General features: G+C 49.1%; 1 protein-coding gene and 1 non-coding gene across 5 annotated transcripts in view; one reads left to right on the top strand and one right to left on the bottom strand.

The window, feature by feature from the left end:
- Nucleotides 1-21,067, bottom strand: part of FRMD5 (FERM domain containing 5) — a 344,971-nt gene that overhangs the window by 3,557 nt on the left and 320,347 nt on the right. For all 4 annotated transcript variants that reach the window (XM_032622050.1, XM_032622051.1, XM_032622052.1 and 1 more), the window contains exons 8-13: nucleotides 11,562-11,650; nucleotides 8,455-8,518; nucleotides 7,751-7,842; nucleotides 5,092-5,166; nucleotides 4,464-4,532; nucleotides 3,458-3,564 (exon numbers count right to left, since the gene is read on the bottom strand). In XM_032622050.1, the coding sequence (XP_032477941.1) occupies nucleotides 3,458-3,564; nucleotides 4,464-4,532; nucleotides 5,092-5,166; nucleotides 7,751-7,842; nucleotides 8,455-8,518; nucleotides 11,562-11,650 (496 nt within the window). The remainder of the gene's footprint in view (nucleotides 1-3,457; nucleotides 3,565-4,463; nucleotides 4,533-5,091; nucleotides 5,167-7,750; nucleotides 7,843-8,454; nucleotides 8,519-11,561; nucleotides 11,651-21,067) is intronic.
- TRNAG-UCC lies at nucleotides 18,855-18,926 on the top strand. Its single transcript has one exon. It is a non-coding gene; the product is annotated as a tRNA-Gly (tRNA).

Genomic DNA, 21,067 nt, shown 5'->3' with positions numbered 1-21,067 from the left:
ACACGTACCTGGGAGTGTGAAATGGGTTTCGGATAAAACAAACCTTTCCAGGCTCTGATCTTACATGTTGCTGGCTCAGCTCCTTTCCCAAGTACTCTTCTGGCTCCCTGTTCTCTGGAACCTCAGCCCTGTTGCACAGGGCACCTCACACCCTTTCAAGGGCTGTCCCCTCACAAGGACAGCTCTGACTACCAGATCTTCCAATGTATGACCAGCATAGCTGCCGGAAGCCACTTAGTGCAATCATAGCCTGGCCTACAATTCAGCCCTAAGCCTGCTGGGGAAGGTGAGGGGCAAAGGCTGTGACATCAGAAAGAGCTAATCAGAGGGACACCAGAAGCCACATTATAGTGAGTTGTTGGTGCTCTCAGTAAACAAGATAATGGCTACATATGTATTTCTAAGTAGAGAGCCTGACAAACAAAATTACTCAGTAAATGTTAGTCTTCTGTTCCCCCAACAGACCTCACCTATAAAGTTAAGGTTATTCCTATGCTAGGTTAGTCCTGTACAGAATTTCAGGTTTCACTAGAAACCACCACTCGCCTCAAACCTGTTATTCTGGGATGGATGGAGTGGGTGCCGTGGGTGGGATCTGGGTGAGTGGCACAGCAAAACAGAGGGTGTCTTTTTACCTTGGAGGTGCTCCAGCTGATCGCCTTGCCCAGAGGTGGCTCCCAGTGGGCCAGGGGGCACAGTGGTCAGGAGCCTACCCTGGAGCCGGGGCCCCATCCTCAGGATGCGCACACTCAGGGGCCGAAGGCAGTGATTAGTCAACCGGAGCTGAACTCGGACTCTGGTGTGAATCTTAATCAGACTCTTCCCCATAGTGGCCCAGGAAGGCAGGTACTTTTTCAGTGGAAATCAGCTGATCTCTTCATGGGAACCAGCCAGGCGGGGAAGGTACAGAGGGAAAGGATGGGAAACCAACTGATCTCACGCCATGGCAGCCCTTTCGCAGTGCCTCCCATGCTGGAGAGAAAAGGTTGGCTCTGAGAGTCTCAGAGCAGACTGAGCTGCAGGGAAAGAGCAGCTCTGAGAGGCCAGCGTTATCAGGGGACTGGATTCAGTCAGAAGGACTTAGAGCTATAAAAGGTAATGGTTTCCCAGCCAGTAGCTGTTTCCCTGAGGCCCGTATAAGGGCCCCAGACCTCTCAGAGGGTGAGGAACAGAGAGGGCAGGGAATAATCCCAGAGAGTAGGGGAAATCGGGACTGTACCAGAAAATCCAGGACGTGAAGCTACAAAGAAAATGGCTTTGGGTTGGGTGGCTCTGAAGTGTAAGGCGGTGGCTCTGGGGCTGGAAATGGGCTGCGTCCCCTCCTCCACTGGGATCTACGCTATTTATCTGGCTGCCCCATGGGGCACAATGGGTGAAAGGAACTGACATACCTGAATGTCCTCTCTGGGTCAGGCCTGTGCTAATAACATGTGTTATCTTGGCATCTCCTAGAGCAGAGGGCAGGGCCAACCAACGCAGTCTTCTTTTTAAGGGTCTCAGTTCATTGAGATTACATGGTTTCATTCAAACTGTAACGTTACATTAATGTCTTTTGCAATTTTCCCCACTGTTTTTGGAGATAGCAAACAAAGCTTTCCCCTGGAAAAGGCAAATGGTTTCTGTGATATTAATTTATGTGCCATATGGACTATAGGAAAGACAATCCCTGATGGAGCGTGAACCAATTTCAAATGTCCATAACTTCCTGGGCGTTTTGATGGTTTGTGTCCTTCCTCTGAGGTCCCCATTGAGTCCCTCTCACCCTTCCCTGCCTGGTTGGGGTGAACAGTGAGGGTCAGCCGTGTTAGGTGCTTTAAAGGCAAAACTGCAGCTGAACTCTCACCTCCTGAAATAATCCATTCTTTATTTCCCCAGGCTTGATGATCCCTGCACTGATAGAGCTGCTCAACGGCTAAAATCTTGTATTTTTTTTCACATCCAAACCAGATGTACATCTGCCTCTCCTCACCCTGAATTACATTCTGCCTGTGAGTTTCATTCCTGCCAGGGCAGTTCTGAGCTTCTACCCACGCCCTTCTGAGTCTAATGGGCCTCGAGGGCCATGACCAGGGATGAAGACTGTGCTTGTCTATAGGCACCACTGGACATGGGGTGTAAGGAGCACGTTGGCTTGGGGAGTAGCACGTGGAGGCCTGCTGTGTTATAATCTGCCAGCTGTGAAGTTCTGAGCCTAAGCTTTTGAGGCTGTGCCCTGGCCCTGGGGTGGGGTGGGGGGTCTCTGCTCTAATAGCTTTCTGCACCCTCCCCTGGCATTTTGCAAGCATGGGTGACAGTTTTGGATGTTGAGGAGCCTACTGCTGCTACAATGGGAGAAGACAGGTTCTGGGAGGAGGCTGAAGGCACAGCCAGAGCTGGTTGGGAACTGAGGCAGCCTCACAGCTCGTCTTGGGGGAGCTTGAGGATGGTTCTCCCCACCTCTGAGTTGTTTTGCTAACCCTGCTTGGCAGCTACTCCAAATGAGTTATATCCCCACATGGATGGCCTCAGTCTTCCCTCTTCTGGGAATGCTGGTTTTACTGGACATTCTTCCATATGCTGGGGAGCAGTAATGCCTGAGGCTGCTCTCCTATGCGATACCTACATTAGGGCCAGCTTCCCCCAGGGGGTGGCCTTTTCTCTGGGAGGACAGCTGTCCCGACTTTCTGCAAGAGCCTTGGGATGAACCTGGTGGCTTCAGCCTCAGGACAGACGGGAACAAGGGCCACAGACAGGGGAGAAAGTTATGTTTCCTCAAAAGAGGAGAAGACAGTCCACTTTCCTGAGATGCACACCCCAAAATAAGACAGCTGGGCTCACTTCTCCCACTCAGCCTAAGATAGGAGGGAAAACCAGGGGGCTGTGTCTGATGATGGCCAGACCTCAATAATTCCATACCTTGCATAGCCATTATACTTGGGAGTTTCCAAGGCACCTTCCCCCACCCCCCACCCCTTTCTACAGTGGGGGCAACAGGCTCAGAGAGGTTAAGCAACCTGCCCAGAAAATGTGTGGCAGAGCTCCTATTTTGACCTCATCCTTGACTTCCTGACCAGGGCTCTTTGCATTGTGCTTGCTGCCTACCCAGTAAATGCTTTCATCTCTTTAAAGTACTTGCATGTACATCAGCTTCCTTGAAACCCATGGGGTTTTACAAATGCAGCAACTAAGGTACTCACATAAATAAGGCCTTTGATGGTGGTTCTCTCCCAAAGGTTTAGTCTAATACTCTCAGATCTACAAACCCCTCCTGGACCACAGCTCATCAGGGCTGGATGGAATTACCCTTCACCTGACACCCAGCTGGTGTTCCTATTGACTGGATGAAACATTCTCCCTACCATTGGAGAAACTTGCTGCTGTCTCTAGTGAAATTCACTTCTTTTCAAGGTCCCTGTGAGGAACCGGTCCAGGTGACAACTTGGAGGAACCCCAGGTCCTCTCCAGAGCTCATGCTCACCTTCCATGATGGAGATGTGAACAGCTCTTCTCCGGGTCCTGGGGACGCTGCTCAGCCTTGGGCCATGGGTTATGGAGGGACAGCTGCGGCTGGGGACCATCCCTGCTCTGAGGTTAAAGAAAAAAAGAATTCTGTTGACTTAGTGCACTGACAAATGTGGTCAGGACTCAGAGTTGAGGACTGGTTACTAGAATTGCCTGAGGATTGCCTGGCTGTGTTAAGGTTTGTTTTGTTTTTAAAAATCTTTAATACCTGCTTTCTGCCTTTAGTCCCTGAATCCCAGTCAGAGACACTACTTCAAACTTGTCAACCTCCTTATATCCCAGACCTACCCGAACCTTTCTTTAGTGTGGCAGTGGTGCCACTGGTCCCCGGGCAGGATTGTCAGAGAGTAGAGCCCCAGGATATGCGGTGCTCCTAAAAATGTGCCTAAGACTGATATGCGGCCTCCCCTGACTTCCCACAGAGGGCGGGGGGGGTCCGTGTGAAGGCAGGTAGTAATGCTCCCATTCCCAGAGGTCAGTCTGGTTGGCAAACCCCAGACCTTTTGGCCAATCATATTCTCCCTCAGTCTTACCAGGTTTTAGGAGATGGCCTCCTGGAAATTTAGGATTTACAGTTATACATAAAGCATGGATCCTGAAACTATTTCAGACCTAGTGTGACTGGCTTCCTGTAATGCACTGTTTCCAGAGCCAATGAAATCTTGCTGCTTGGGCATGTCCTCCAAGGTCTATGACCAATTTCAGGGCTTGGGATGATGGTAGAGAATTACCCAGGAAGGTGGCTCCTGGGTCTGACGTACTACTGTCTGCATTAGCCCACCTTCCCTCATTCTCCAGGGTTATCCTGTTCCCATGCCTTTGGCTGAGATGGGTCTCTTCACCCTGCTGACCTGTTTGGAAGCCATCATGGCCAGAATCTTCACAGTACTCAAACCGCTGGCTCTTTTAAGAGTCCGAGATCTGAGCTGGACCTGGTTTGGGGATAAGCCCCTGGTGCCTACCTGTGTATTTCTGGTGGCTCCCGTTTGATCTTGGCACTGGACTCCATCACTTCCTTTGCAACTCGGCCACTATAAGTAGTATAAATAAAACAAGCAGCAAGAAATGAGACAGTGTTCCAGGACTGAACTCCTCTGTAAGATCTCAGATACTTGAGCTGAATTGAGAAGTGGCCTCTTTGGCCTACCCCTTCTCAATGTTTAGGCCACTGAGTAGGGCTTGCTTGCTGGGGTAAAGAGCTCTAAGGCATCCTGACAGCTCTCTGTCTCTGCGGTCTTTGGGATCTTCCATCCTCATTTAGGGATGATTCCTCATTGTCCAGCGTGTTCCAGAAATATTGCAAAAAAATGAAATCTTTAGATAGAAATGAAAGGAATCACTCGTACAGTTCTTATTTTGCTGCTTTTATAAGGGCAGGAGAAGACACACATTTTAACCCCTACAGGCAAACGGCTGCAGGGAAGGAAAGAAATAGTCAAAGGGTTAGGAGACAGGAGAATCGGATGGAAACCTCACACTTCTCTGGAGGTTCCCAGTGTCTTTGTTCTCAGGATAAGGACCACTGGGCCACCCTTCTCCAGAGAAGGTCTGAAAATAGGTCCATAACGGTTACTTACGGTCACTATTTACCTGTATCGGAACCGGCTCCCTTTAAAGAATAAATTGCTGCTGGACACTGTGCGGACTTGGCTTGACTTCTCCAGCCTGCAGCAAGGCAAAGTCCAGTGTGAGAGATGGTCTGCAATGCCTTACAGCCTAAGGCTGTGTCTCCAGCTCCTTCCAAAGGCTACTTGAAAAAACCCCTCAGGAAAAGGCCCTTCACAGCCCTGCTTGTCTCTGACTCCTTTAGCACCTGGGGGCCGTGTTCACGGTCTCAGTGCTATGGACAGGCGTGCTGCAATCCACTTCCACGTTAGGAGAGTGAGGGCTCCCCAAGAGTGCCTCATGGGTTCACCATGGGGACTGAGAGAATAAATGTTAGGGAAAGAGAATGCCACCTGCTGAATCTCAGCCAGGCCACTGGTTAGCAGTGTGACCCTGGGCAAATTTTTCCTCTCTTAGCCTCAGTCTTATCTATAAAATGGTGGAGCTGGGACTGCTTGACCTCAGGAGTCCCTTCCAGTCCTAGTATTTGAGAATTCGTGTCCATGTCTGGGTAACTGGGTGGAGAAGAGAGTAGTGCCCTTCCTATTCCATCTCCTTCTTGGAGAGAACCTAAAGTATATTGTCACATTAGAGACTCTGAGAAGTCGTGAAATGAAGAAACTAGCTGAACTTTAATAAAAGTTCCACCATTTGTTTGAACTTGGAACCATTTGCCCTCCCCCAGAAAGCCCATTAACACCACTTTCAAGGCTGTGAACAGCTGAGGTGGAGACTCTGGAAGCCACCCTTGAGTGACTGCTCTGATCCCTGTACTCCTCTCACTTAGAAAGGGAAGCATGGGCAGAGCTGCCCAGATTGAATCTCCTAAGACCTGACCCCATCCACAACATGTCCTGGGTGCCTGTAGTGCTAACCCAGCTGGGAACTGAACTGGTCTGAAGCCTTTGTCCTGAGCGGGCAGTGAATATTTAGGGAGTTGTCCCTATAATCCATGAACAGCAGGTGCTGGGGACACCATCCCCACCTGTCTCAGGGCTCCATGAGGCTCTGAGCCTACTTACTCTCCTGTCTGAGCACATTCCTTTTCTTTTTTTTTTTTGGTTTAAAATATTTAATACGTGTTAGACACGTAAAGTTATTTTTTTCTGAGCGCCTTCTTGAGCCTGACCGGCTCCCTTCAAAGCACTAGGCCAAAAGCGGGGCAGGGATCTGCCCATGACAGACACTCTGAGTGAGGCCGAAGTGGCTCCTGCTAGCGACTTGGCATAAATGAGGGTCTGACCCAGGCTAGAGGCTTTTAACACCTAATTAGTAGTCATGGAGAACAGTGAAAAGCGGCCTTGCTTTCCAGTGTGGATGTGGGCAATCTGTTAAGGAAAGACTCAGAAACTGAGTTTGGTCACAGGCTCAGAAGCACAATTCTGTTCCCATAGCTCAGACGGAAAAACAAAGGAGGGCCTCCAGAAATGGCACTGAAATGTTTTCTCGGCTTTCCTTGGACAGCCAGGGACTGAATAGGAGGGAAATGTGACCACATGAAAGTCTTCCGAGTGTCTTCTCCATGAGAAGAAAGAAGCCCACTCAGGTGAGAATTCAGGCTGCCCATTCAACTCACCCCTGATTCTGGTATCAAATGCACAGAATTTATTATACAACTCAGAAAGCCTGCCCAAGAAACAGCCTGTGGGGGCCAGCATCCCACAGCAGTCAGCAGGTAGCAGAGTCTGTTGAGTGGAGAGGAAGACGGTGCCCTCCCAGCCCAGAACAACGCTGCTCTGGATCCTCCTTACTGGAGGGAGAGCTATGGCCTGTCAGGAGAGGAGTATACCACACATTCTGTCTTACATTGTTCTGATTAAGATGCAGCTTATTAAAGCGTAAGTCATGGCATTCTATTTTAAGAACAAGACCAAGGGTTTTAGCGAAATACACTTCATCTGGCATCACCCCAGTTTCTCGATGGGCTATTTCGTTGCTCCGTAATGCTTTTATAACAACTTTTTTCATCAAAGAAGACTGGGCACAAAAGCCTCAATATACTTTACAAAATCATTTGGTAAGCTAACCTCTCTCCTTTGCCCCAAAGCTGCTATCTCAGTAACAGTCAAGTCCTTGCTTCCTCCAGCTACCCCACCCCCAGCTCCTGAGCACTTGGCCTGTCACTGGCAACACCTCTGTCAGTGACACACCAGGAAGGGCTGGTAGCAACCCCAGCTCAGCACCAGGCCACCCACTGGGGAGCGGGCCTCAGAGTCTCTCCAAGGCTTAGGGAGCTGCTCTGGGCTGTGCCTGTTCCTTCATGGAGCTCTTGTATTCTGGCTCTGAATGGCTCCAAGGGGCCAGCTTTATTCAAGTCAGGCACCTGTGGGCTTTCTCTGGCCCAAGCCTTACCCTGGAAAAAGACCCAGAACTGCTTTGCCACTGGGGGCTGTCCAACGACATCGCAAGGTAGACACCTTGGGCAACTCCGCTGACACACATTCCCAGACATCAGCTCTGACCCTCCAGGTGGTACAGACAGCCACCCGGAAAGGGGTCTGAGTTTTGTAAAGAAGCCCAGCCTTGTCATCTCATGTCTCCTTTGTCAGAGTTTCTCAAACTTTCCTGCCCATTGTTCCTCTAAAAGTAGCTTCTATGGCTTTGGCCCTGATAAAGGCAGTTCCCATCCCAGCTGTCCACTCACTTGTAGAAGGCTTGGTTCTCTATCCCACATTTCCAGAGGTGCTTGCAGGCTTCTGGAGTTGGAGCAAAATATGTGAGAATAATTTTCTTCTCCTACAAAAAAATCCCACATAGAAACAGCTGAGTGTGGATGGCAAAGCGAAGGGTGAAGAGGCCCAGGACACTGAGCCCTGAGCTGTCTGAAGGCTCCCCAGTGCTCTCAGGGAGAGGCTTCAGACGGGGAAGGGGCTGCTGGCTGGAAGAGAAGCCTGCAGCACCCACAGGACAGAGCTGAGTTCAGTGCAGAAGGGCACACCTGGCAGGTCCAATCAGAGTAAGTCTCTGCTGGCACCGCTTGAACCAAGTGAGCCCTCCCCAGAGAAAGTGGCACTCTCATCTGGAATTTTCTTTCTTTCTTTCTTCCTTTTTTTTTTGGTATTATCTTCCTGGAATTTTCATATGGAAGTAAAAGAATCTTACTCTGTACTTCCTGGAGGTATGGAACCTGTGAGGGTCACCAGCATCCCTGAGGAAGTCCCTGTGCTCCAGGACCTACAGCCACCTGTCGTCATCTCATGTCTCCTCACCTCCAGCCTTGAACTTGGTCCCGGCTTGGCATGCAGGGGGCTTAGCTCTGCCTGGATGGACCACTTTGGTTCAGCCCTGGCCATCAGGAGCCACCCCAGTGCCCCAGCCCTCCCTGAAGAGAAGGAAGCCAGCACTCACCTCTTTCTGACTTACGTACAAATAAAAAGTCTTTCCTTCAAATTTCAGCTTGGTCACCTCATTCCTAGAAGCACAAAGAGAGCGCCCGTCATCTCACTGTGGGCTGCTTGCTCACAGCTAAGTCTTGTAGATGCACAGCCCACCCCGACTGGAAGGGGCTCCAGGCACAGACACAGTTTTAGCCAAAATTAGAACTGAAACAAGACAGCAGCGCAGGGGCCTTAGAGAACAGTTGTTGAAACAGTTCAATCCACAGTTTTCTGGTCAATCACACTATAATAATAGGGTGATAGGAGGATTTCGGGCTCATCAACAGTGGCTGTAAAAGGGAAACGTTTGCATGGGAAGTGAGTCTAGGTAGAGTGGTCCTGGGCCATTTCGGGATTTGGTTCATAACACAGGTGCATTATCTTGATGGGACTGTCAAATGTAAGATGCCACAGGTAGCTGATGAGGCCAAAGTTCAAGATAACAGCAAATAATGAAAAACAATGCGACCAGGTTCTGAGGGAGTTGAGTCTTTCAGGTGACTGTGCCACTGGATGGAAAATGCAGTTTAATGCAGACAAATGTCAAACGATCTCAGGGAGGGGGGCAGGGCAACATACCAAAGAGAGAGAACAGATTACATGGAACAGTCATGCAGCGTACTGACCAGGAAAGGGGCTTAGGGGTTTTTGTAGAAAAATCCTTGAAGCCACCAGCCCAGTGAATGGCTGCAGTAAAAGAGGCAAACAGGATACTGGGGTACATCCACCCGCAGGACAGACACAAATCAGAAGAAGTGACATGGTTACTGTACATGGCACGACTTAGACCTCACCTCCACATACTGCTCTCAGCCTTGGTTACATTTACAAAATGGAAAAATGACTGGGGTCTTAGGTGGATGTCCCTGAGAGCCAGAGAACTAGGCCTCAGCATTGGTCACTCCTCACTTCCCTTCCATTGGCCTGACACAGCTACCCTCTGGAGCCTGAAGGCCCTCCTACCTCACTGGGGGCAGAGCCTTTATTTTTCTACCTAACTGGGACCCCCCAAGGAGGTGTGACCATGCACATCTGCCTCCACTTGGCTTCTTCCTCTTTGCGATTTCTAGGGAGATTTCCTCAATATCCTAGAAAGTAGCAGAAAGGTAGTGAAAACAATGTACCCAATTTACTACAGGACAAAACTCAGGGGACAGAGGAAGGTCACCTGTTCCCTGGAAATCATAGCTGGGTCAGGATGAGAGCTCACAACTTCTGACCACCAGTTCTGAGCTAGTACTAGTAATCCCACATGGGATTCCTTCCCTGTTAGATTCCCTCCCAATCAATCAATCTCTCATACACATACAGAATACAGTAAATATCAATTGATTGATATATAAACAAGCACACAGATCATCCTAGGCTTCAACAAGCAAGATAGGAAAGTAGGAAATTTTCTATTGGAAGTGTGATTAAATTTACATCTATTACTTTAATGTTGAGGCATATGAAGAGACGTCCTGAAGAAATGGGCTGTGAGAGAAGCTATAGAAGGAAAAGGGTCTGGGACAACCCAGTGAGCAGCAGGGCTTCTGGAGGGTAAAGATACTTTAGGGACTACAGGCCCCGGTGTGTCCTACCTGTTTCTAGCTAAAATGCCCCCTACCAGCCACCTCATAAAGACAGCTACCCTGGTTGGAGTGTGGCCAGGATCCGGGCCTTCTAAGGAACATCAGATGACCCAGAGGTCTCCAAATAGCAAGTGCTCCTCCCTGGGAGAGCGGTGGCCTGACCCTGTTCACTGTCTTTTTTTGAAAAGTATCTTGTTGGACAGAAGACCCCAAACCCTCACCATCTTCACCCAAGAAGTGCAGTGAGTGGGCCAGCTTGAGAAGGGGTAGCAAATGGGCGTGTTGGGGAGCACACCGGTTAGCCCAGTGCAGTGGGCCGCCCTGGGAAGGGGGTTTCTGGGGAACGGGGCCTGGCTGGGCATGTCTGGGGAGCAGTTTCACAAGCACTGTGGTTGATCATGTCGCCAAGCTTCACAAGAGCCACAAGGGTTGGAAAGGGGGTGTCTGTCCACAAGCGCACAGGGGAGCTGAAGAGGATGTCGCAGGAGAGCTAGCCTGCAGCATCCCCAGCAGAAAGCTCACCAGGGAGCAGCTCTGTCATCAGGTTCCCCGCTAGCTCTTCTTGAGAAGGCGGAGGAAACAAGACAGGAGCAGGCTTCCCTGGCTGAGCTCTGCTGGGCCAAGGAAAGACACCTGTCCAAGCCCCTGAGAGGAGCTGGCCAGCTTAGACTTGGCAGTCTAAGGCCCAGGAAGGTTCAGAGATCACAGGGGCTTAGTAAAATATGCAACATGAGGCTGCAAGATGTTTGCATGGGCCAGAAAAAGGGTCTCTAGGAGAGCCAAACGTCCATCAACAAACCAGAGTCTGCTGCATCGGCTCACAGAGCCACGCAGCAGAACAGACCCCAACAGGTGGGCGGACAGGAAGCAGTTCCGAGCAGCTGTGGCTGCAGCAGTGGCTCTTGCCTGCTAGAATTGGGAGTGGGAGAGGCAGGGGAGGGAAGAAAGAGTGGGGATGTGACTCTTGGAGGCTGAGGACACCTAAGCCCTGAAGAGGGACAGGAGACAGAGCAGCATCTGTGCTCCAGCAGGCAGTGCCCACCGTGGGGTTTGGTCTGAGGAGGGTGTTTTGCCAGAGCAACAGGGTAACTTGTATCTGCCCCAGGGGTCATTGCAAGCCCTCCTTCGTTAGGAGAGTGGGTAAGGAGTAAACATCCCTGCAGATGCTATGGTCCTCAGCGGGGGACAGTCCCAAGGACTTAGTTCTCATGGGAACTTTGCTTCCCTAACATTGGCTCCAGCTCTAGACGTCTCATCCTACCCAGAAACCAACTTTCCATACCTTTCTCTCTCTGGAGAGGCTGTTGGCTCTCAGGAACACCCCTGTGGAAGCATAGGATCCCTAGAAGAGACCACTACCTTCGTCAGTTACCATTATGGATGCAAGGCTTTGGAGAGGGCTCAGAACCAGAACTCGCCCAATCACAGACATAGGACATGGGAACCACAGCCCTCCCCAGTTGGTGAGGTATAAAAAGCCTGTTTTGGAAATAAAGATACTCACCATTTAATGAAGTGGACCCTCTTGTTTCCTTGCAGAACAACAAACCCAAAAGGAGTGAAGGCCAGAAATGCAGCATTTCCTGACACGTCCTGTAACACATAAAGATTTCTCATCAGGGTGATGCAGGCATAGAGGTAAAAGGGTGAGAAACACAGTTGTTCACTGGGGATACAGGGTTAATACTTGGCCGTTGGTCACAGAGGGAAGAGCCTGGCATTTGGAAGTAATAGCCAAGTTACTTACCTTTTCTGAGCCTCGGTGGCCTTAACTGTAAGTTGTAGATTATACTACCAATCTTAGAAAGCTGTGGTGAATATCCAAAGAGAACCACAAACCCTCACACATTGCTGGTGGGATTGTAAAATGGTGCAGTCACTTTGGAATGCAGTTTGGAAGTTCTTCAAATTGTTAAACATAGAGTTACTATATGACCAAGCAATTCCACTCCTAGGTATGTACCCAAGAGAACTGAAAACTATGTTCACACAGAAACTTGTGCATGAATGTTCATAGCAGGATTATTCATACCGGCTGCAAAGTGGAAATAATTCAAATGTCCATCAGCTGATAAGTGAATAAACAAAATGTGGTACATCCACACAATGGAATATTATTCAGCAGTAAAAAGGAATGAAGTACTGATACCTGTAACAACACAAATGAACCTTGAAAACATTATGCTAAGTGAAAGAAGCCAGTTACAAAAGATCACATGTTGTATGCTTGCATTTATATGAAATATCCACAACAGGAAAATCCAGAGAGACAAAAAGTACACTACTGGTTGCCAGGGGCTGTGGGGAAGAGGAGATAGGGAGTGACAGCTAATAGGTACAGGGTTTATTTTTGATGGTGATGAAGATGTTCTAAAATTAGATAGTGGTGATTGTTTCACAAGTTTCACAATTCTGTTAATGGACTAAAAACCATCGAACTGCACACTTTGAAAAGGATGGATTTTTTTGATGTGTGAATTATATTTCGAGAAAGCTGTTCTGTGTGAATGAGAGAGAGAATAGCAGTTATCATTATCATGATGGCCTGACACACTGGGCTCCCTCAGGAAAGTTTAGCTGAAGAAAATATAAGAAGCAACTGGCCAAGTGGAACAGCTATCGCCAGCCCTGTGGTGCCTGAACCAACAAAGAGGCCTCCTGGTCACCTGTCACTATCAGTTGGTAAACACAAGGCTTAAGGTTCTACTGGGCAAAGAGGGGAGAAGGTGCAGAAGCTGTAGGTCCTGGTTCCATCACGTGGGAAATGAGCTCTAGGAGGCCCAGGTCTTTTCTAGCCTAGGATGGGGCACAGAAAGCTGGGTGACGATTACATTCTCTCACCTGATAGCGGCCGCAGGTGAGAATCTGCTCTGTCAGGGTGTGTGTTCAGGTGGCCAGAAAATTATGCCATGCTGCTGATCGAATGGGCATACAGGCCAGTTGTCTGGGCCACAGCTCAGATAGTGCCATGGGGTTGGGGCCAGGCCCCTGGTGTGATGGGTGCAAGTGTGGGCCGTGGCTGTCAGGCTCTCCTAGTCTCTCCGGCCTTCAGGCTTTGCCTCCCTGGCACAGATCTTCAGCCTAATCAGTCCTAAGAACAGTGGGGCCTCTGCAGGGCCTCATGAGCCTTGCCTCAAGGAAAAGTGCAGTTTTGCCTTAAAGCTATCTCTTAGAGTCAGGATTACAGGTGTGAGCATCTGGGCCCAGGAAATAAACTAAATATATATTTTGCAGACATTTGAATTAATGTATAGTTGTTACTGTCCTTTCCTCAGGTCTGTCGTGACCCCAACATTTGGCTGCAAGCACAGTGTCATTCAACCCATGGGCACAGCAAAATGCTGTTTAAAAATAACCTGAATGGAGATACTTTGAAGCCACGGGGCTGGGCTTCCCCCTGCCTGTCATCAGGGCTTGGTGGTGGGTGCTAACAGCTGAGCGCCAGCACTGCACACAAACACTGTCCCTCACAGGGGGCACCGGCACTAACTGGGCAGGCTGGCCTGGGGGCGGGGCGGCAGTGGGTGAGGGAGGGCTCTGCCCACAGGGTTGGAGGGTGGGCACCGGGCGGCCTTCAGCTCACTGTGCAGGCAGGACCCGAGGAAGGCCTACAACTGCGGGTTTAGACAGAGACTCGAGGGTGGAGGCCTTACCTTATTTGTACTCAGAGAACAGGCCTGCAGCAGACGTTTATCAGGAGAATGTGTGAGGCAGTGAGGTGGGGGCCAGAGGGACCAGTGTGGCTGCCGGGGGCGGGGGGAAGCCCACACGTGAGCAGAACGAGGGGAGGGCACAGTGGGGCAGAGGGGGGAAGGTGTCTTCTGCTGCTTGCTGAAGGACAGGCCCAGGAGGAAGAACAGGCGGAAGGATGGAAAGGAAGGGCAGGGCCTGCAGAGGCTTGTGGATGGATTGTGGATGGTAGAGGAGGGAGGGGAAGCAGCGAAGTGGGCAGGGAAGGCCTCCCTCCAGGTCTCACACTCCAGGCCCCTGTGGGCAACGGTAGAAGAGCACCTGCACCAGAACCACGGGCTCCGGGTCAGTCAGCCCAGGTCCTGGCTCTGCACTCACCGCCCGTGTGGCCTCAGCCAGGTCCCTTCGTTGCCCTGTGTTTCAGGCCCCTCGCTGTCAAGTCAGGGTTGATGATATCATCTGCCTCTTAGGCTGTGCTCTGTAAGCACCCAATACATGCTAATGGTTGTGTTCTTGTTAATAATATTATAGCTGCTACTGATTAGCTGAGTTTATTGAACTCAATACAGAATCTCTTTTCAAAAAGCCTAACATTTTACTATTTTTCCTGATGCTGATGGATTTAAATTTTGCTATTTAGGAAAAGAGGGTGTGGGAAGTTGAGGTAGAAAGGGAGAAGTTACTCATTGTTAGGGACCATGGAGAAGGGGGATGTGGGTGATACATTGGGGGTCCGGGGGAAAAGTGAAGTGGGCAGGAGGGGAAGGACATCTGTGAGAGTCATCGCAGTGACAGGCATGTCTCTGGCCAGAGCAAAGGGAAGGGCAGGTCCTCCCATGAACTGGGTGGCGCTGGCCATCTGCACCGCCCGTACACCACAGGGCCGGCCTCCAAGTGAAGGCAGGTATTGGAGTTAGAGGGGAACAGTCTCTCCTGACCAGACTGGCTGATTTGGAACAGGGAACAAACTGGGAGTAAATCCCTATTAGACGCCAATAAGTATTACTTATTATCCCAATAAGTAATAATAGCGCCTTGTGCAATCCCAATCCATCCTCCCATTTGAAGAGAGCAATTATCCAAACTGCTTCCAATGCAATAGTGGCAGATGAAGCTGCAAGGCCCTGGCACGTGGGCATCCACAGTGCGGGCAGCTGGGATGTTTGCTACTCGTCTCTGGCACATGAGGCATGGGATTGGAATTACAGCAAGAAACCTCACATCTGGACCAGCATCAGGGAGTTCCCTGGTGGTCCAGTGGTTGGGATTCCACACTTGCTTTCACTGCTGAGGGCTCAGGTTCAATCACTGGTTGGGAACTAGGATCCCCCAAGCTGCACAGCACACCCGAAAAAGAAAAAAAAGAGCGTGGACCAGCGTGAAAACACAAACAGGCAGCCACAAGTTTCCCAGTTTCTTTCATCTAACAAGCCATTCTCCTTGTGAGCCTGCCCTTTGGATTTGTATGTGGAAGGACAAGCTATGTGACAGAAAGAGAAGGAAATGAGGATGAGGAGAGAAGTGACACAGATGGCAGGAAGCTGCTCCTCAGCTCTTCCATCTTATCAAGCTGGATTCTGTCTTTCCTCCCTGTCCCCTGCCCATCCCAATGCAATCAGCACCCACAGGACTGAGCCATTAACTATATGGGAGGTGGAATAAAAACTCAGGTCTTGACAGCCCCACAGCAGATATCGCCAGGCCTGCTCTACATCAGGTAACAGTCAAAAGACTTTAGTTTGCTTCTATGGTTGTGAGGTGACAAATCTATTTTCAATTTTTCATCCTTGTGGAAGAAGCTTCAGCCTTGGTTCTACTTGCTTCTCTGGACCTCAGTTTCCTCATCTGTAAGATGAGGACAATAATACATACTCCAAGAAATACTATCGATACTTCCATCCGATTTTAGGGAGATGGCCTAAATGATGTACTGCCAGGACAAGGCCACTGTGTTTTTCTTGAGGAGGGGATGGATTTGCACAGTCATTCATGTTCATAGGGAACCCACCATCAAACTTGACCTGCATCAATACATCATCATCAAATGTTCACCCTAAGATGATCACTCTGTCTGGAAAAGGATTTTTGGAAATCATAGTACTGACTGGTTCTTGGAAATAGGGACATCTGGCCATCTTTGCCCAGATCTACCTCTGGATACAATGAAGTAGGCTTCTGTCTGCTGCTCCCCAGAGGACATCCTGGATGTGTCTGAGTCAGGACCACAGCATTCTTGGTTGTTATGCCTCTCAAAGTCAGCCATCCCCTCTCTGGTGCACAACTGAAACTAATTCAGTCTGGGTGGATGAAGCCTCTATTATCCTTAAAAAACCTGAGAGAAGAAGATTCCATGCTCTTCCAGACAGTGGTGCCCATTCCTGAAAGGGCTTACAGCTGGGGACCTTCACATTCAATCAATCATGAAAACCACCCAGTTTTAATACACTGAAACACAGCCACAAGAAACCAGAGTGGAAATGAGGAGGAGGAGGAGGCAGGCACCCTGGAAGAGGCTTGGCATCAACCCGTGACAGCTCAGAAATGGAAATCTGGGCAGAAACTTGCCACTTAAGTGGCTTTAGTTCTTCATTTTGGCAATAAACCTAACACGCTCCCCGCAGTGTAGCCAAGAGGGGCCCACCTGAGGGTGAGGGCAAGCCATCACTGATGCTTCTTGTTCTGCTTCTCTGAGGTCAAGGGCAACGTGTCAAATGGGGAGTGGGTTTATTTAGAGAGGAGCTTTGGTAGCTGGATTATGAAAGTAATGATCCTGTTTTAAGAGCAACGGAGTGACACTATCATTTTATTTGTGTGGTTGACCTAACCTAGACCCTGCTGAAATCAATTTTCTCCTGGTCTATCTATACAAAACAGACATAAAGCCATTTGGTGAATTTACATTACATTTTTCTATGATGATTTCAGTAGTCTCGTAGGTCTTTCGTCCTCTCTTGATCAGAACTGGCAGTGAGTCCCGCTTTGTTCCTAAATAAATGCCACCTCTCCGGATGGAAGACCATGAATGATAACTGAAAGAGCACAGCACTGAAACTCCACAACTCCAAGTTTGAGTCCCAGTACCATCCTTGCCACTAACACTGGACATGTTAGTTAGTTCCTCAGAGCTCAGTGTTCTCATCTTAAAAAGACAAGAATGTCTTCTTTTTTTTAAAATAAATTTATTATTTTATTTATTTTTGGCTGCATTGGGTCTTCGTTGCTGCGCGTGGGCTTTCTCTAGTGGCGGCGAGTGGGGGCTACTCTTCGTTGCGGCGCACGGGCTTCTCATTGTGGTAGCTTCTCTTGTTGTGGAGCACGGGCTCTAGGCACGCGGGCATCAGTAGTTGTAGCATGTGGGCTCAGTTGTGGCTCACGGGCTCTAGAGCACAGGCTCAGTAGTTGTGGCACACGGGCTTAGTTGCTCCGTGGCATGTGGGATCTTCCTGGACCAGGCCTCAAATCTGTGTCCCCTGCATTGGCAGGCGGATTCTTCTTCTTTTTTTTAAACATCTTTATTGGAGTGTAATTGCTTTACAATGTTGTGTTAGTTGCTGCTTTATAACAAAGTGAATCACGTATATGTGTACATATATCCCCATATCCTCTCCCTCTTGCATCTCCCTCCCACCCTCCCTATTCCACCCCTCTAGGTGGTCACAAAGTACGGAGCTGATCTCCCTGTGCTATGCGGCTGCTTCCCACTAGCTATCTATTTTACATTTGGTAGTGGATATATGTCAATGCTACTCTCTCACTTCGTCCCATCTTCCCCTTCCCCTTCCCCGTGTCCTCAAGTCCATTCTCTATGTCTGCATCTTTATTCCTGTCCTACCCCTAGGTTCTTCAGAACCATTTTTTTTTTTAGATTCCATATATACGTGTTAGCATACGGTATTAGTTTTTCTGACTTACTTCACTCTGTACGACAGTCTCTAGGTCTATCCACCTCACTACAAATAAGTCAATTTTGTTTCTTTTTATGGCTGAGTAGTACCCCATTGTATATATGTGCCACATCTTTTATTTATTTTTTTACTCTTTTTGTTGATTCTTTTTCTTTTTAACATCTTTATTGGCGTATAATTGCTTTACAATTGTGTGTTAGTTTCTGCTTATAACAAAGTGTATCAGCTATACATATACATATATCCCCATTATCTCCTCCCTCTTGCATCTCCCTCTCACCCTCCCTATCCTACTCGTCTAGGTGGTCACACAGTACGGAGCTGATCTCCCTGTGCTATGTGGCTGCTTCCCACTAGCTATCTATTTTACATTTGGTAGTGTATATATATCCATGCCACTCTCTCACTTCATCTGAGCTTACCCTTCCCCCTCTCCGTGTCCTCAAGTCCATTCTCTACGTCTGCGTCTTTATTCCTGTCCTGCCCCTAGGTTCTTTATAACCCTTTTCTTTTTTAGATTCCATATATATGTATCAGCATTCGGTATTTGTTTTTCTGATTTACTTCACTCTGTATGACAGACTCTAGGTCCATCCACCTCACTACAAATAACACAATTTTCTTTCTTTTTATGGCCGAGTAATATTCCATTGTATATATGTGCCACATCTTCTTTATCCATTCATCTGTCGATGGACATTTAGGTTGCTTCCATGTCCTGGCTATTGTAAATAGTGCTGCAATGAACATTGTGGTACATGCCTCTTTTTGAATTATGGTTTTCTCAGGGTACATGCCCAGTAGTGGGATTGCTGGGTTGTATGGCAGTTCTAGTTTTAGGTTTTTAAGGAACCTCCATACTGTTCTCCATAGTGGCTGTATCAATTTACATTCCCACCAACAGTGCAAGAGGGTTCCCTTTTCTCCACATCCTCTCCAGCATTTATTGTCTGTAGATTTTTTGATGATGACCATTCTGACCAGTGTGAGGTGATACCTCGTTGTAGTTTTGATTTCCATTTCTCTAATGATTAGTGATGTTGAGCATCCTTTCACGTGTTCGTTGGTAATCTGTATGTCTTCTTTGGAGAAATGTCTATTTAGGTCTTCTGGCAGGCGGATTCTTAACCACTGCGCTACCAAGGAAGCCCAAGAATGTCTTCTTGGCAGTGTTGTTGTAAAGATTAAATGAGATTGGGACTTCCCTGGTGGTCCAGTGGTTAGGACTCTGCACTTCCACTGCAGGGGCACAGGTTCGATCCCTGGTCGGGGAACCAAAATCCCACATGCCGTGTGGCGTGGCCAAAAAAAATAAATAAATAAGGTTAAATGAGATAGTGTAAGTGGCTGGCATGTGGAGGCTCTCGATAAATGGCACCTTCATGATTCATGATAAGGCTGGGCTCATGTGGTGGGTCCGACCAGTTCAAATCCTTGACAGGGCAGGAGGCCACAGTCTGGGCCTGCAGGAGACCCAAGGCAAACAACCAGTCCCAGGCCCCCTGGAAAGAACAAGATGGTGAGAGGCTGGAGAGGTGTCAGGGCCGGGGAGCAGATGCAACACTGGGCTGTCAGTGGTTTGCTCCATCCTCCTCATCCAGCAGCTGTAGGCTTGGTCTGCTAGGGGCTCCTGCCAGGAGTTGGGGGTCAGTGGAAAGGCAGAGAGCTCAGGACAGCTTGTGCAAGTTCAGAGTTTGGGTATTAGTGTAAGACAGCTAGCTACTGGAGCCCTCTGGCTGTCCCTCCCAGAGTGGGTAGGATATCCTCTTCCTAGTCCCAGGGCCAGGCAAGGGCCCTCTGGGCAGAAAGAAACCATCAGAAAGAACAGCAGCTTCTTAATCAGTCCAGGAGAACAGAGCCAATCCGAAGTGTTGGTCTGATCTCATTTAATTATCGAAACGATTCCTCTTCTTCTGTCCTCCCTAGGGCTGTGTGCCCCAGATTCCCAGAGCTCCAGTAATTGCCTCTCTGTTAATAGAAATCATCAGTATCTATTACACCAAGCACTCCAGCTTATTTCGGCTCTCCTTGTAGCAACATTAAGGCGAGGGCTTGGTAGCCTATCACCAAAGTGACTCTACTTAATGACAAGAGTAAAGGCTCCCAAACTGTTCTCCTTCCTCAGGAGGGCCGAGGGAATCCTGAACCAGAGCCTAATGAGATGAGCCGCAGGGTCTGCAGCAGGGCCCCGACGTGGCCCCGGGTGAGCAAGAAGTACGGGGCCCAGGAACAAGGGAGTGGAATCCCAGCAAGATGACTGCTCCCACCTTCTCCCCAGAGGAAGTCTCCTGGGGGCTTCTGCTCCATAGAGATACACAGCAACAGGAAGTGATCTTAGTTCATATATTCTTGCTCTGCCACTCAGGGCCTTGTACACTGTGGCCTCCTGGAAACTTCATCTTCTTCATCTTCTTGTCTATAAATCAGGAAGAATAATATCTACCTCCCGGTGCTGGCATGAGGATTAGATAAGAAACTAATGTGAAAGGATTCCAGTGGACCTGCTAGGGAAGGTGTGCCACAAACCTCTCTTCCCTCTCTCCTTCTAGGAGTGGGTGCCGTGGGGATGAAATGATAGGATATATGGGATTGGGCCTTGTGCAGTGCCTGGTATGAAAGCCGGTTCCTTCCTGTAGCCTCTTCACTTCTGTGTCTGTTGGTGGACAGAGTCATCAAAAGACAGGCCTGAGCCAGGACCCCCGCAGTCCTAGGGTGCGTGTGGGTTTGGGCTGGACACCAAGCTGGGTGCTGCTGTAGCTTCCAGACCCCCATAGGCAACAGCAGAGAATCCCCACCCTGCTACACTCAGTTGTCATGCTCAGGTTCACTGTCAGCCCACCTCTACGTGCCATCAGGTGACAGTCCTGCCTAGGGACCCATCTCTGAAGAGGTGGGCACTCTGTGTGGCCTCAAGGGGACTGGACAGATGTGGGGTTAAATGCAGAGGTGACCTGGCATCTTCTGTTGACCATATCTATCTTTAGGCAGCTATGTCTTTTTTTTTTTTCCTTCTAACCAAAGGTCTCACATATTTACTACTAAACCAAAGCACTAGTGCAGAAACACGCAAAGAGAAAAATAATTTTCCCAATAAAACACACCCAGCTCGTCAGACGGTAGTGATGTTCTCAAAGTGATATGGTAAGATGCAAGTGACCTTGACACAGCATAAATGTGTGCCACTTCATAGGCGAGGCTCCTCACAGACCCAGCGTGGTTCTTCTCCAATGTCTTCTCTTGGAGTTGTACCTCATTTTGTTACCAGTTTTCATTCGAACCCATTGGGGAATGGGGTGATTCTGCTTTTGCTTCTTGGCCAGGAATTGCTTGATCCTGAAAGTCTTGTGAGAAGACAAGACCTGTGAGCCTTGTGAGAAGACATGGAGCAAATCCAGCCGCACATAGGATGGCGGAG

The sequence above is a fragment of the Phocoena sinus genome, chromosome 2, assembly GCF_008692025.1.
Source record: "Phocoena sinus isolate mPhoSin1 chromosome 2, mPhoSin1.pri, whole genome shotgun sequence".
NCBI lineage: Eukaryota > Metazoa > Chordata > Mammalia > Artiodactyla > Phocoenidae > Phocoena > Phocoena sinus.
Note: the sequence above shows the minus strand (reverse complement) of the source record. Positions and strands in the feature narration are given on the sequence as shown.